This window comes from Rhodamnia argentea, chromosome 3 (genome assembly GCF_020921035.1).
Source record: "Rhodamnia argentea isolate NSW1041297 chromosome 3, ASM2092103v1, whole genome shotgun sequence".
Taxonomy (NCBI): Eukaryota; Viridiplantae; Streptophyta; class Magnoliopsida; order Myrtales; family Myrtaceae; genus Rhodamnia; species Rhodamnia argentea.
The window spans coordinates 14,519,850-14,534,353 of NC_063152.1; the positions used below are offsets into that span (position 1 = coordinate 14,519,850).

A 14,504-nucleotide genomic window follows, 5' to 3' on the forward strand; every position below is an offset into this window, starting at 1 on the left:
ATCAATTTTAGGAAATGTCTGTACTCCCGGATACAGGTTTTCAGGCAAGCAAATTATCTCTGTAAGTGTACCATTTAAATCAATTGACAGAAACTAGGCTCTATACATTGGCAAACTTCTTGCATCAGATTTAAAAGAGGTGTGATTGGGGTAGCTATGGCTTAAACCTAATGTCATTGGAGAACAAACAACACGCTGTAAACAGTGGATACTTCGAGGCTTAAATTTATCATTTGCACACATTACGCATGGTTTTTTTTTTTTTAAGAGAGTACAGGGGAATCATAAACAAAAGCAAGTTCAGAAACTGACCTAATGCATGCCTCCGAGCTACTTGAATGCCTCGACTGTATTGAGCAACAGCCTCCAAATTTATCATTTGCACACATTATGCATGGTTGTCACTTAAAGAGAGCATGCTGAAAACTTCTCTGCAACTTCTGCAGCCGAAAATGAGTCCTCTGCCTCTGTTCAAGAAGTGCAACAACAGCTTCCATCTCTGCATGTCTTGTTGCCAATGAAAGCAGTAGGAGAAAAACAAGCAAGCATATGAAACTGTGGAGCTTCGTCAGAGAGACAGTTGCTCTTAGTATAATTTCAAATATAAATTTAGGAAATGCATTTCATGAGATATATTTTCTCCTTCACGCTTATTAAATATTGAAAGGCAGTCTCAACATAAAGTTTGCCCGTATCTGCTCCATGTTGACTATACTTTCAAGGCTTGAATCATGTTCATCCTTTGCTCGGTATGCAGGTTGAGGAAGATCACAGTGTACACATTGTATCCTAGGGACAGGATTTTTGTCAAGGCCAATTGCATTAAATCATGAATCTTATTGGAAGAACCCCGGTCTTTTAAGACAGAATCATCAATACACCTTATCCGGAAATTTCGGTTCTTTCTTCAAATGCCCACAACATTAAAGTTTTTTCTTTGACTGTTCTCGGTCCAAAACTCAGACAGAGCACAATGGCAGACGAGAAACGTGAAACATTGTACATAGTATAGCAAAGTTCTTGCCACTGTTAGCCAGAGTCATATTTTATGAAAGGATAATGAGAACAAAACCATTTATAGCCTAATAATGCATACAAAATTCCACTTTTTAACATATTTGTTCTGATATTTCGGCCAAAAAAAAAACATATTTGTTCCGATATACTATTTTATCATATATTAAAAAATTATATCTAAGGAAGAAATATTAAAAAATTATATCTAAGCCAGAAACATAAAAAAGATCAACAATTGCTAGGAGTGGATAATGTGCGGGTATCACTTCAGAACAACAACAAATCCACCCCCAAATCTCTCTCTCTTTCTCTCTCTCTCTGAAGAAATGCTATACCTTCTAGATATTGTCATTGATTTTGCAGCGTCTAAGGTCGATTACCAATGAATTCCCTACCAAGCATCCACAGACAAAACTCATGACGAAACACTAATTCAACGGCTCTCGAACAAATGCAACAACACATTCTTTGAGGTCCCTCGCAATTGCAGCACCAAAAGTATCGAATCCAAAATCCAGCCCAAGTATCACGTCAGCTAATACAACTCAGATGTGCTAGGCTTCACGTGATCCACAGCAAGCCGAACGAAGCCCAAAACCTCAGCAGAGAATGGTTCACCCGAAGGTACATCTTCAGTTTCCATGGATTTGGACAGCGGTGGTAGTCTGTCACCTCCGCTCGTCTGCCTCCATCACTGTCGGTTCGCTAGGAACTCTATTTCAAGAAGACGAACTTCTTCTGTTCGTCACCTCAGTTGGAAGGTAGAGATCTCACATACGTCAGAGCTCAGTGGTTTCGGACTAGGAGCAATCGTGATGCTGAAAGTAGCATCGGTGGAGTTCGAAGTTTGCCTATTGCGGAGAAAAGAGGATTTAACAAAAGAGAAAAAAAGGAAAAAAAAGAACAAGAAGGAGAAAGAATGCATTGTAATGAAGATCAGCTGAGTTCACTTTACCTGAACTGACCTACGAATTGCTTCCTTAAGTTTCTCGATCATTCTAACAACAAAAGCTGCAGACCAACGCCACCATACTCATCCCTGCCAATTGAATTGGAAGTATTTCGCATGCCTGTTGATTCATGACAAACCTCATAGAGTAAAGCTGGATCTATTAGCTTATTTTCTTGAAGCACTTCCTTTAAATCATCCTCCAGTGGCTTGCATAGTATTCGAAATCCCCACTTTTTCACTGCTGTACTCGATGTGCTAAATCGTACATAACTCCCATCAATTTGACTAAACTCGACTTCTTCCCACAATTCACATGGAGTGAGATACTCAAGTGACATTTGATCCAAATTCGACTCATATGAATAATGTATGAGATGATCCAGCCTTTTGCCATTAGCATGAGACACAACCAAAGGTATCTCTTCTGATTCATCGTTGCAGAGAACAAAACAGAGAGCCAATGCAAGAAACTTGTCATACAAATCTTTTGAAGCCATGAAAGATATAGAACCCTCAATAGGGAAGATCCACTCTGGCATATCTCCTCCATCGAGAATAATTATGAATCCATCAGGCATCTGTTTATAAAGAAAACGGTTAGAAAGTACCCAAATTTGTTATTAGCACCCAAATAGAATAATTTTCAATTAGAGTTTAGTAAGTAATTCGAGTGAATTCCACTTCGAACTAGAGCTCTATAAATTATCCATTAATGCTTACTTGCGTTAACATACGAGTCTCATGTAATAGAAATCATTCCTATGAAAGAACGGGAGCCAACTCCATTACATGCATATATGTGCAGAATCACTTTATATTTCTTTGCTTTTCTTAAGCCTCCAATCTTGCATTTACTGCTTTGGTACAATTCGAGCACACACTATATCCAGCTTATGCTCCACATCGATGAGTATGTTAGAGAGAGAGAGAGAATCTAACCAGGCCAGTTGAGTAAATATCAGCCATGGCCAACCCCTTACGGACAAAATGATGATGTGAAGTTAAATCTCCATTATTTTTCAGAGATTCACAACCATCCGCAGAAAGATAGCTGATACTTGGCGGAAGCTCGGGAATCTCTTCTAACAATCAAATGGGACAAATGAGCACGCTTATTGAGGGACGTAGGAAGCCCAGTAATATTGTTTCCCGTTAGCCGCAGCTGTCTCAAAAAGGGAAAACAAGAAAGGTTCTCCAGGAATTCCACTTCGGACAGACTACATCCCTCAAGTCTTAATGATCCTAAGCTTGAAAGTCCGGTCTTCATGCGCGGATCTAGTGAGTCCTCGTACTTCGGAAACCTAGTAAAATTTGTGCAACCCCGAATTCCCAAACTTTCAAGGTTTTGCAAATTGTAAATGCTAGACGGAAGACTTGTCAGGTTATTGCAATTATCTAAAAACAAGCTCTCCAAAGAGACAAGATTTTCTATTGATGCAGGAAGTTCTTTAATAGCAGTCCCTAGTAACCAAAGCTCTTCCAGGCCTTCAAGTTCATTTGGAATATCAGGGAACCTTTCAAATTTTTTGCATCCATCAAGATAGAGAGCTTGGAGATGTTTCGACTTGAGCACCTTGGGAAAAACACTAAGTTTAGAGCACCCTGTTAACTTTAACTCCTGTAACTTGTCATGATATGCAACCGACTCGTGTACTTCTACCAATTTTTTGCAATACCCGAGATCCAATTCCTCAAGATTCGGAGTACATGAGAGATCGGGCATGCTAACTAGTGACTCACAATAACTCAAGTTAATGTACTTCAATTGTTGAAAATCCTGCAATAACAGCAAAACCAACTTTGATAAACATTTTGAAAGAGTGGAAAATATCAAACTCATAGTCCAAAGATACGTATAGCCTAAATATAAATTCTTCCACATGTCATGCTATGTGGCAATATAGAAGCAAGGTGAAGTGTCACGTGACAGGTGGCAAGTATGCGAATATGGGCCCCGTGACAAAATTATATCATGTGTCATGCCATGTGGCGATCATAGAAGGAAAGTGAAGTGCCATATTGCGAGCATAGGAATGAACACTCTGTTAATGCTGGCTTTACCTCTATATAATAAATGAATGCTGGACATCACAATGTAATTGTGCAAAAATTCATTAACTTCAATGTTTTTTGAAGTCATGCAAAGACAATGAAGCCTACTTTGAAAAGCATATTGAAGAAAATAAAACTTTAATATACTTCAAAATCTGACCCTGACTTTCTATTGAGAAGCCAGTGGGTTGCTCCTACTAGATCACTTATATCGATTTAGTTGTGCACGCATTACAAACATCACTAACAAAGTTCCTAATAAATACTTTATTACGTCAACTCAGAAATGATGCTCCTTAAGAACTGATTTAAGTAATTAACAATGAGGGAAATGCTTCCTTGATAGTACTGTCAAGAACTGTACAATCGCAACCGTAAACCCGCACACCAGCATCGAGTGTTTTTCATAAAATACTCATTGATTAGAAAATCTTGTGGTCAGAAATAATTAATAGTATTGTCAAACTGTCGTGCTTGCTTGACAACACGGTGCGTTCAAATCCTTGACTAAGCTAATTCGGCTGATGCATGACATTTCCGCCATTTCCGTTGTGAGTAGAATACCTGATCTACCACATCCAAATCAAATGCACTTAGCCAACTACTCCTTGGCTGTTTTTACTTTTATCTACATGTGAACGGGTTTATTTGCCGTATTTTGTTTCCTTTTTAACCTATCATTATACAATTTTCTGTTTCGAAAAAGGTCATATGCACACAATCTTCATAGTAGAATTAGGCTGCACAGCTTATGCTAGCATATTTGCATTTTGAGTTTCTTCAATAGGTAGGTTTGATTTGATTTTTGAAATATAAGGATGTCGATTGATTTGAGCTTCTTCACTAGGTTTGGTTAACAAATTTTTTCGCTTAATTTTTCAAATGCCAATTTTGCTGTTCATGAAAATATTTTTCACGTCAAGTAGTTAGGGTCATTTTGAAAGAAAATAGATAAGAGGTTTCTAAATCAGAGGACCACCACTTCCTTTTGGGTACTAGTACGTATATATACAAATGAAGTAGATAATATAAAGATCTACATAGGTAAATGCTCACCTTAAATTGTTTTGCGACTGTCGTGATACTGCTTTTGCTCATACCAAGTCCCACTAATTTCTTTGGACCAGAGGAAAATTCTGGAATCGAGGGAGCACCAGGCCACTCGAACCATCTTAGCTGATTAGGAATACATATAGAACCTTGGAAAGAATTGTGCACATTACGCAAGATGAGCAATCTCAACCTTCTCATTTTTGTAAAAGCATCGGGACCGATATATATCTCTGTCGGTTCAAGTGGCTCCAACACTATGGCTTTTACAGTACAATCTCCCTGTATAAACAAAGACTATCGAGGTTATGCACGTTCAGAAATTAGAACAAAAAGATCATAGCAGAATTTGGAACGTATTTACAAGTCTTACCATGTCGTGCGACGGAACATCGAGAACATCATCATACAACCATAGTGCGCTACGTCTCCGGGGATCATCGCGACATTCTTGGTTCACAATATCCATACCCATCAATTGAATCAAGTAATGCATTTGTAGGATTCCATTTTCAATTCTAATCAAGGACCTCTCAATGAGAATTTTTAGTCCTATTACTGTCTTAAAATCGCAACTATTGAGAACTTTCTTTACATCCTCAGCACCCTTCCCCTTAAAGAAGCAAGCAATATGGAGAAAGATCTCTTTCTCATTTGACTCTAATCCATCATAACTTATTTTGAGCACATCATTGATGTCTTTTTTAGGAGAGGTAGAAATTTTATCTAATGTACTTTCCCATTCATCTTCTCTTCTACTACATAAGAAGGAACCCAGCACCTCAAGCGCTAAAGGAAGGCCTTTAGCATGATTCAGAAAGCTCTTCACTAGATCCATCTTGATTTTCAGTTTTTGGTGTGTCGAAAAAGCATGCTTACTGAGCAGCTCAAGAGCTTCACTATCATCCAATGCGCTAACTTCATACACATGATTTGGATCTATCCTATGACAAGTAAGCAAATGTTTATCTCTTGTAGTGATGATGATCCTACTCCCATTACCAAGCCACTCGCATTCTCCTGCTAAAGCATTTAACTAGCGCGAGTCATCCACATCATCCAGGATAAGGAGAACTTTTTTGTGAGAAAGTCTATCTCGTACTAGATTAATGCCTCCATGGACATTGGACACTACAAATTTCTTTTGCAATAATATGTCAGATAGTAATTTCTCTTGCAAACTAAATAAGTCCCTACATCCTTTTGAAGCTTCCCGAACATCCGCCAAAAAGCACGAACCCTGGAATTGTCTACGAATAGCATTGTAAAGGGCTTTTGCCAAAGCTGTCTTTCCTATGCCTCCCTGTCCCCATAATCCCACCATGAGAACACCATCATCAAACTCAAGGTTTAGCATCGATTTCAGCTTAACCACTTGGGAATCTATCCCAACAGGATGCTTAGCAACATGCAAAGGTGGTCGGTCCAGGTAACTGGAGATCTCCCTCACAATTTTTCGTACAAGCTTCGCCTCATCACTAACCAAAACAAGCAAAGACATTGCGGCATCGTGTTAGCAATTTGAATAAGCAAATAACGAGCAATCACGAGTACATCACATTTCCACATAATCACAGCCAAAAGCAAAATGTATCTCACGAGTTGTAATAGAACTCCAAGAGCTCCACAACAATCAAAACAAGCTCAGGTTCAACGTTTAGTCATCCGAGTGATTTATGTTCTTTTGATTTATACATGAAGATTTACTTATTTTCCTTTTTGAACCGTTATATTTGACATTTTGTACTGTTGAAATAACTCTGTAAAATGATAAAAAAAAAACTCGGTAAAACTTTCAGGTAATGAAGTCCTATTGTCGATTTTTCTTATTCACGGGAGAAAGCCACGTATCTATTCTATGTTCAGACACGTGTGATTTTTCGAACTCAAAATGCCATCAGTAACGAGTTTAGGACTCGATCGACCAAAATCGAACATCTGTACTGCTCAATTTACCAAAATGAAACGTGAAGACCTCAATAACCATCAGATAAAATGTCTAGAGCTTTTATTACACATTGAAGAGGTCAACAAGGATCCAAACGAAAGAGTTATAGACCTCACGCGAATGAATCCGCGATTAACAAAAGCCATATGGCAGAATTCTATTGTTCGATGCCCGAAAAGATATATTTTTTTTTCTTTTTGTGCCAGTGAATTTTGATAAATGTTGGTAAGTGTAAGAAAGTGTCGGAAAGAAAAGATCCGTGACTTTTCCTTTCACACGACTTGACCAAACTTTTATTATAATTTGCAATTTACCAATTTTGTACCAACCTACCAAATTAGATTTACATAACTCGCAGCTTCAAATTTAGTTACTTTTATATTAAATCACCAGCATAAATTAGAGTGACTTGGCAACATTTGTCATATGCAATCATTATCTACTAGTTTTGACTTGAACGAGTTATGTTCTTTTAATTCACCAACTTTTTTAAAGTTACGAACTAATTTCAGCAATTGCCAATCTTAATTAGAATCACCAATTTTTCTTTGATTAAGTTACCAACTAATTTTGGGTTATCAATTCTCGTTTGACTTACTTGCCAAGCTTAATTTTCTTTTCATTATCAACTTTTCTTCACTTTTTCCAAATTTTATTTTCCCTTTTTAGCTAAGTCTTAGATTCACCAACTCTTATATGAAATTACTAACTTTAACTTAAGCCATGTAGGAACTTTCAAGAATCATAAGATGAAGCATCCATACGTACAGTTACAATCGCGTGTGGATTTTTTACAACAAATCTCTATAATTACTTGGAAAAATTAGCATCTTACACAAAATATGGACTCCGCTCTACTTACCCCAATGTCAAATGCCACCCGGACAAGCTACCAGCATCGGAAAGAGCTTTCTCCCATCTCTTCACTTTCTCTGAATCCTTCCCGAACTTGGACTCATGCTTAACCATTGCTTTTCTGTACCTCTCTCTTGGTGTCCTCACCTCTCTTGGATCCACTTTGTAAAATAAGGGAAAGACCATGAGATCTCTTTCTTCCTTACAGTCCATGATTTTCGCCGCCTCTTCTAAACACCACCATGAGGAAGCGTAATCATCGGAGAAAATGATGATCGCGATATGCGATTCCTCGATCGCCTTCATAAGCCCCGGCGCTATCTGCTCTCCTTTCCTAAGCTCCTCGCTATCCACATAAGTGTAGATTCCTTTCTGGTCAAGAGCCCCGTATAGATGACCGAGGAAGTTGTTCCGGACGTCCTCACCTCTGAAGCTAAAGAACACATGATATGTCCTTTCGGGTTTCGATGAAGAAGCCATTAGACGATGGAGTTCAACAATCGGCAGCGAGTATTGGCTTCTTGTGCGCCAGAGAGCGCCGAAGGAGAGACGAGGTCGCTGTTCGCTTCAGGAGACGGAGAGGAGAGGGAGAGAGAGAGAGAGAGAGAGGTGAGGCGTGTCAGAGATTTTTTTAAAAAGTAAACGCAAGATGAGAAAGGAGAGAGAGAGCGTGCATCTGTCAAGTGTCCAGTCTACTCAGGCGATGGAATTGAATACTTGCGGACCAGCTTTAGACGGCTGGGATGGGGCTTGAGGGCGTGGAGTGGGACGAGGGGCGTCGGGATGGAGGGTCCCACGTGGGTGGGCCTTGATTGGATGAGCATGGCCATGTGGGTTTGACAAGCTAGTGGAGGTACTAGACTGCAGAGTAGACGTGACCGGTTCCGTGGAACCGGTGATTTCGGTTCTTAAAAAAGGTAAAATCGCCAATTTCTGGCTGGTTTCGGTTCTGATTTGGAACCGCCTGTTCCCAAGCTCAACAGCTCTTTTTTCCTGAACTTCCTCTCTTTTTTTTTTTTTTAAATCGGGTCGGAACCGAACGGGCCGGTTTCGGACTCCCGTTCATTTTGGCCATGTCTACTGCAGAGGTCAAGTTAGTAATTACAGACTATTTTAGCATTAATAAGAGAGCCCAACCTTTCCGTTTGTTCCTCCATCTTTATCAATGAGGGCCCCATGACTATACGACATTACAGCTACCCGCTTAGTTCCCAGGAGAGGAAGTTCTCCGTGAACTGGGCCTTAGTATTTCGACCCAAAAAACTGGGTCTTAATAGTTTTAATTGCCTAAAAAGTCAGTCCCATGCACAGGAATTGAAGGATTACTTTGGGTTATGTTCCGATATATGTTAACATTACATCAATCTCGTGCAAATCATTTTTTAGAAATTATTTAGATAAGTGAATATTTGAAGGATAATTTTGGTAAATTTATGCCTTAATTTCTGAAAATGGACATTTTATTGCGCCATTTCAAAATTTTCTATATTATGTATTGGAAAATTACAATGTAGAAATAAATATTTTCGCAACTTCAAATTATACAAAATCCCTCTTATCAAGATAGGGTAAAGTACCAAAACATCCTAAGCCTCCTACACTTTTACCAATTCAAGACTACACCCTTCAATTATGCAAATTGAGTTCCAAATATTTTCATATTTTGTCAATTGAGTCCATTTGGACTATTTTGGCTGAAAATCGCATGGATGCATGCCGTCCTACGAGATAGTGATCAATGCAATCACTACTATCAGCCATGATCTTGATATCAATAAATCAAAACAGAAGCAAAAGTATATGTGAGTGAAGAAAACAAAACCCGAGGTTGATTGCGAGAACAAGGCAAAAGACGAGGTAGGCTAGATCGATCGAGACAAGGTTGAAGAAGATCGAATCACGATGAAGGCGTCGAAAGGATCGCGAAGTCGGCACGATGAAGACAACGTCGGGTGGCCGGCGCAAGTCGAAGATGCAATGAAGAAGACGATTTATTCACAAGAAGCAAACCCTAACTCTGATACCATATTAGAAAGAATGGAATTATGGATTTATCATTTGGCACAAGGCCAATATAAACATACATATAAGGAAAAGTATAAATGTAAATATGTACAACAAAAGAGAAAACCCCAATCCTATATACAATATATCTAACACGAAAAACACAACAAAGAAAATTCAAGCTAGATTAAAGAATATACAGATGACAAAAATTAGCATAAGAAAAGCAATGCCTACACTCTTTATGCTCTAAATTATCTTTACAATCTGATAATCAAGTTAAAGCGCGAAATGGACTTCCAATCACAGCCGCAACCCTCAGTAAACACATGAACATTCGGGCAAAAACTAGTCCGGACATGCATCGCGTTGCCTTTCACCGGTGCCTTGATGAAATTCTCGATTTTTTTTTTTTTTTGTGAAAATAAATTCTGGAACTGGAAAAGCAGTAAATGGCACATGCATTGTTAGTCGAGTGCACTTGAATCATTTGAAGGCACTTTTGGGATGCTAGATGTCTAACTACATCCTCTTACCATAAATGAAGGGAAACGTCGTCAATAACGTTGAGGCGGATCTCTATACTTACAGTACTGTTTAACACACTATAATTATTCAAATTTGTAAGTTCTTGAGGCAAAATAATTAACTATTTCGACAACTCACACAAAAGGGGGATAATCTTGTTATGCTAGAATCAGCACCAATGATGTCACATCCAGATTTGCGCTTTACATGTAGAATACAAAGAGTCACAAAACTATAGTTCAAAAGTAATTTTGCGATGAGGTCACCTCTAGAATGGGAACTACCTGGAACTGCAAGTTTGGCTTAGGTTATAGTCAAATGAAGAGATTAACTAACAAGAATAAAAACAATGAACAAGATAATCAGAATAAACCAAGAATCGGGAATGAAGAGCAAGGACATTGTCTAACTTCATCTTGAATAATATACAAAAAGAAACTCCGGATATTTGATATCTTTCTCTTTGAATGAGATCTCAATTCCAGTGACGGTTTCATTAAATATCTTACAACTCGAATCCCTCTTTTTTTCCGATCTAGTTCCTCCACCACCGCGAACCCCGACTAGATTCATCCACGATACACTTTTGTATTACCTCTTCTTACTGTTGTGTTTATGTTAATGCATTTTCTAATGATACGTAAGCAAGGTATTTACGGTCCTTTATAGAGAATATAGATCATAGATATTTGTAATCAATCATTTCTCACTTGAAGAGAAACAATAGTATTTCATTGCTACAAATATGGATTATTGAAAAGAATAAGACATGTGTTTGGATATTTCCCTTCAACTATACAATCGAGTATTCTTTATTTGACACGATAGCGTCCTCCTTGTGACCGACTACTATCATACAAGGAAATCATACAGCTATAGGTATAGTCAATCTCAGCATGAGCATCATATCCTATTGCGCCCTAATCCATGCCATTCCCCTTTAAAAGGTCATACTGTAGAATGCCATGCCATGCAGCCCTTTGTTCTATGCACAAGCAAGCGACAACCATTCAGTATGCAGCAGAGTTGCATGATAATAACATAAATAATCTCTCCACAATGTTCAGAGAGGCGAGAAACACAATCCAAAGGTCTTACCTAGTCATGCAAAGCCATGAGAGGATTCAACGAGAAGAATCGATGCATGCGGATCTACGGAGAAGCCTGAGTAACCCGTGACTTGTGAGGCTTTGGAGCTGAAATCCAAATATTAGCATTCCGCATATATCTATAATACTTAAACAAATCCTAAAAACTCCGCAAGGTCATACACAGCACATGAAAGGAAAAGGAGGGGAAAATGGTGAGGAGAAATGATATTCATGTTACAGGATTCTATGAAACAGAGAAGAAAACGAAATTCATTTAATCATTGCGTGGACAAATTATTTCAAGGCCATCATTTCTATATGTAATGAGTTTCCAAGGCGTACTAATTATCTCAGAAGCATGAAAAGTTTGTGGTTCGATCAGTCACTTGAAATACTCACAACTGAAGAGCTCAAATCGGATAATTGCTTGACCAAGAACCATATATGTTAAGTAATTCACTATAGGGATCAAGGAAGAACACACTTCTCCCAGCGAGTCTAACCAACAAATTATCAACTATTAACTTCATCTTTTTCCTTAACCAAGGACATGCTGTCCCATTTCTCAAATGGCAATCTGGCTAAAGATTACCCAGTCCAGAGGAAAGTTACATTTGATAAACAAGGCATCTGAAAATTGGCCAAAAGGAAAGATTGGTCACTTGTTAGGATTAGGTACAACCACAACAAAATAAAGAGTAAATGCGAGAAAGAGAAATTAAGGCACAAGATTTTATCTTGGTTCACCCTTAAACTAGGGCTATATCCAGCAGATAATTCTATTATAATTAGCACCTCTCGCCTCTGTTATCCCTTTCAATTACAAGAAAAAAAGATTATATATATCAATAACTATTCATGGGTTTTGATGGCTCCAAAAGTCAGAGTTTTGATGGCTTATTTTTCCCCCCTAAAACTTCTTACTCATACTCTTGCTTCTCCACCCTCCCCCCAACCTCCTCCTCCTCCTCCTCCCTGTACTTGAGCTTGTTCTTTCAAAACTAGTAATTCAACAGAAAGACATTGTCCATAATCTACATTAGCTACTTTATGTACTGCTCAAATCACAATGAAACAGATCCGTTTATTTTTTCTTACTCTTGCTTAACATTTGAGTTCAATAGTTTATCTTTGAATCGGTGCATCTCTTAGTGCCATTTCCTTCTTCCTCTTAGTGTCGAGAGCATTCACACTGCAAATAGAGGAAAAAAAAAAAGAAATCCCCAAAGCAGAGAATAGCAACACAACTATAACTTGTCTATTGCCGCTTCAAATCACCTTGTTTGTATGTGTTCCATGTCGATTATACTTTCAAGGCTTGAATCGTGTCATCCTTTGCTCAGTAAATTTGGTTCCCAAAGTATCCCTAGTTGCCAAAGTCAAGAAGTGGTTAAAGGACTCGACAGTCAAACGAGCTTTTCTGGTGGCTTGCCATCTCACTGCATCTTCTTCATACTTCTATGGTTTTGCCTCTTCAAGCGCCTCATAAAACAGATAGAGCCCTATCCCAGTGATCAAAGTTTCTCAGAATTCAATTCTCCAGGCAAACCTATCACCCGCTACACAGATGTACTTATTACTACATATCCAAATTTCCTAGACAACTCAAAAAGCACCCAAATCCATCCATCCATCCCTTCCTCCCAAACTACAGCACCCGGATTGGCTCATTGTATTTGCCTGAAAAGGGGACTGAACCAAACCATGTACACCATACTTCCCATTATTTCACTCTCCCTCGCCTGTTTTTCCTTTGAACCTAGACTTCACCTACTTCTCTCAATAAATTGCCATATATGAAAACAAAGAAAGAAAAGCTATCTTACGAAGAAACACGGATTCAGTGTCTCTCCAACAAATTCAACGACACATCCTTCAAGTTCCCGCGCAACTGTAGCACCAACTGAATCGAATTCGAAATCCAGCTCACATATTACATCAACTTCATAAATTCAGATGTGCCAGGCATCACCTGATCTATACATAGCAAGCTCCATGAAGCCCAGAACCTCAGGAGAGAATCGCTCACCCGAAGCAACGTCACCAGTTTCCATGGCTCCGTTCGGCGGTGGTAGTCCGTCGCCTCCGCTGGCTGGTCTCCGTTGCCGTCAGTTTGCTAGGGACTCTGTTTCCGGAAGACGAACTGCTTCTGATCGTCGCCTCCGTTGGCAAGTGGCGGTTTTCCATTTGTCAGAACTCACTGGTGTTGTATGGAAGATGAGGAGTCGTGACGCTGAAAGTGTGCGTCGATGGAGTCCGAAGTTCGCCTATGGCGGAGAACAGGAAGGAGCTCAGAAGGATTTTGAGCAAAAAAAAGGAAAGGTAATTGTTTATTTAAGAAAGCGATGGTCCAAAATATGCTGTACTACTCCAATGATGGACTTCCATCATAACGGGCAGCCATGTGGCCGAGGCTTCCGATAAATTTTTTTGCGTCCTATGTTCGAATCTGTTTACAACATGGTCGACACAAAGTCAATGTTATTACCCAAATCGAAATCACAGTCGGATTGAAATGCGCGAAATTTTTGATTTCTGATATCGCTCCTTGATTTCATATTAAGAGTATGAAATGCACGAATAGGGCTTGGACCAAGGGATGAATCTATGAAAATAAAGTAGTTGCACTGGAATTGAAATTGCATTGAAAGGAAAGGAAATTTGAAAGTCCGCTCCTCATGCGACTCTCCAGCCATACCCTTGTTGAGATTAGAAGTCCGCCCCTCATAATCATCTCTGCCAATCGAATTAAAAGTGCCCATGGTCTTGGCTCGCATCCCTCAACGGAGAAAAACTTTGTCATTTCTCTTTGATATAAGTTGAGTTTTTTCCTCGGCACTCGTTGGACAATCTAGCAAGCTTTCCATGGATCTGTTTTCATCGAACTATTTTCGTGCAAAACTGAACTCTCAACTTCCGAATCTATTGATTTACGAATATACTCGCAAAGTAAATTTAGATCCATTAATTGATTGTCTCGAATCTCAATCTTTAAATCATCCTCTAG

At 38.9% G+C, this 14,504-nt stretch overlaps 4 protein-coding genes and 1 long non-coding RNA gene across 5 annotated transcripts in view; all 5 read right to left on the bottom strand.

Moving 5' to 3' along the window:
- LOC125314483 (tRNA-specific adenosine deaminase TAD2-like) overlaps positions 1–14,504 on the bottom strand; it is a 636,221-nt gene that overhangs the window by 490,139 nt on the left and 131,578 nt on the right. The gene's annotated exons all lie outside the window — the stretch shown is intronic.
- Positions 1–14,504, bottom strand: part of LOC115729247 (disease resistance protein RUN1-like) — a 1,053,956-nt gene that overhangs the window by 377,982 nt on the left and 661,470 nt on the right. The gene's annotated exons all lie outside the window — the stretch shown is intronic.
- Positions 1–14,504, bottom strand: part of LOC115757311 — a 211,644-nt gene that overhangs the window by 60,919 nt on the left and 136,221 nt on the right. The window lies entirely within an intron of this gene.
- LOC125314486 lies at positions 1,212–13,791 on the bottom strand. The gene is made up of 3 exons (XR_007197955.1): positions 13,324–13,791; positions 9,885–9,889; positions 1,212–1,431 (listed from the first exon to the last, which is right to left on the bottom strand). It is a non-coding gene; the product is annotated as an uncharacterized LOC125314486 (long non-coding RNA).
- On the bottom strand, positions 7,759–8,368 carry LOC115728737 (TMV resistance protein N-like). Its single transcript, XM_030659105.2, has one exon. It carries the CDS (start codon positions 8,352–8,354, stop codon positions 7,878–7,880), a length of 477 nt encoding a protein of 158 aa, XP_030514965.2. The 5' UTR covers positions 8,355–8,368; the 3' UTR covers positions 7,759–7,877.

What these genes read in the sequence shown, in the direction of transcription:
- LOC115728737 (XM_030659105.2), bottom strand. Translation starts at nt 8,354, where the DNA reads ATGGCTTCTTCATCGAAACCCGAAAGGACATATCATGTGTTCTTTAGC.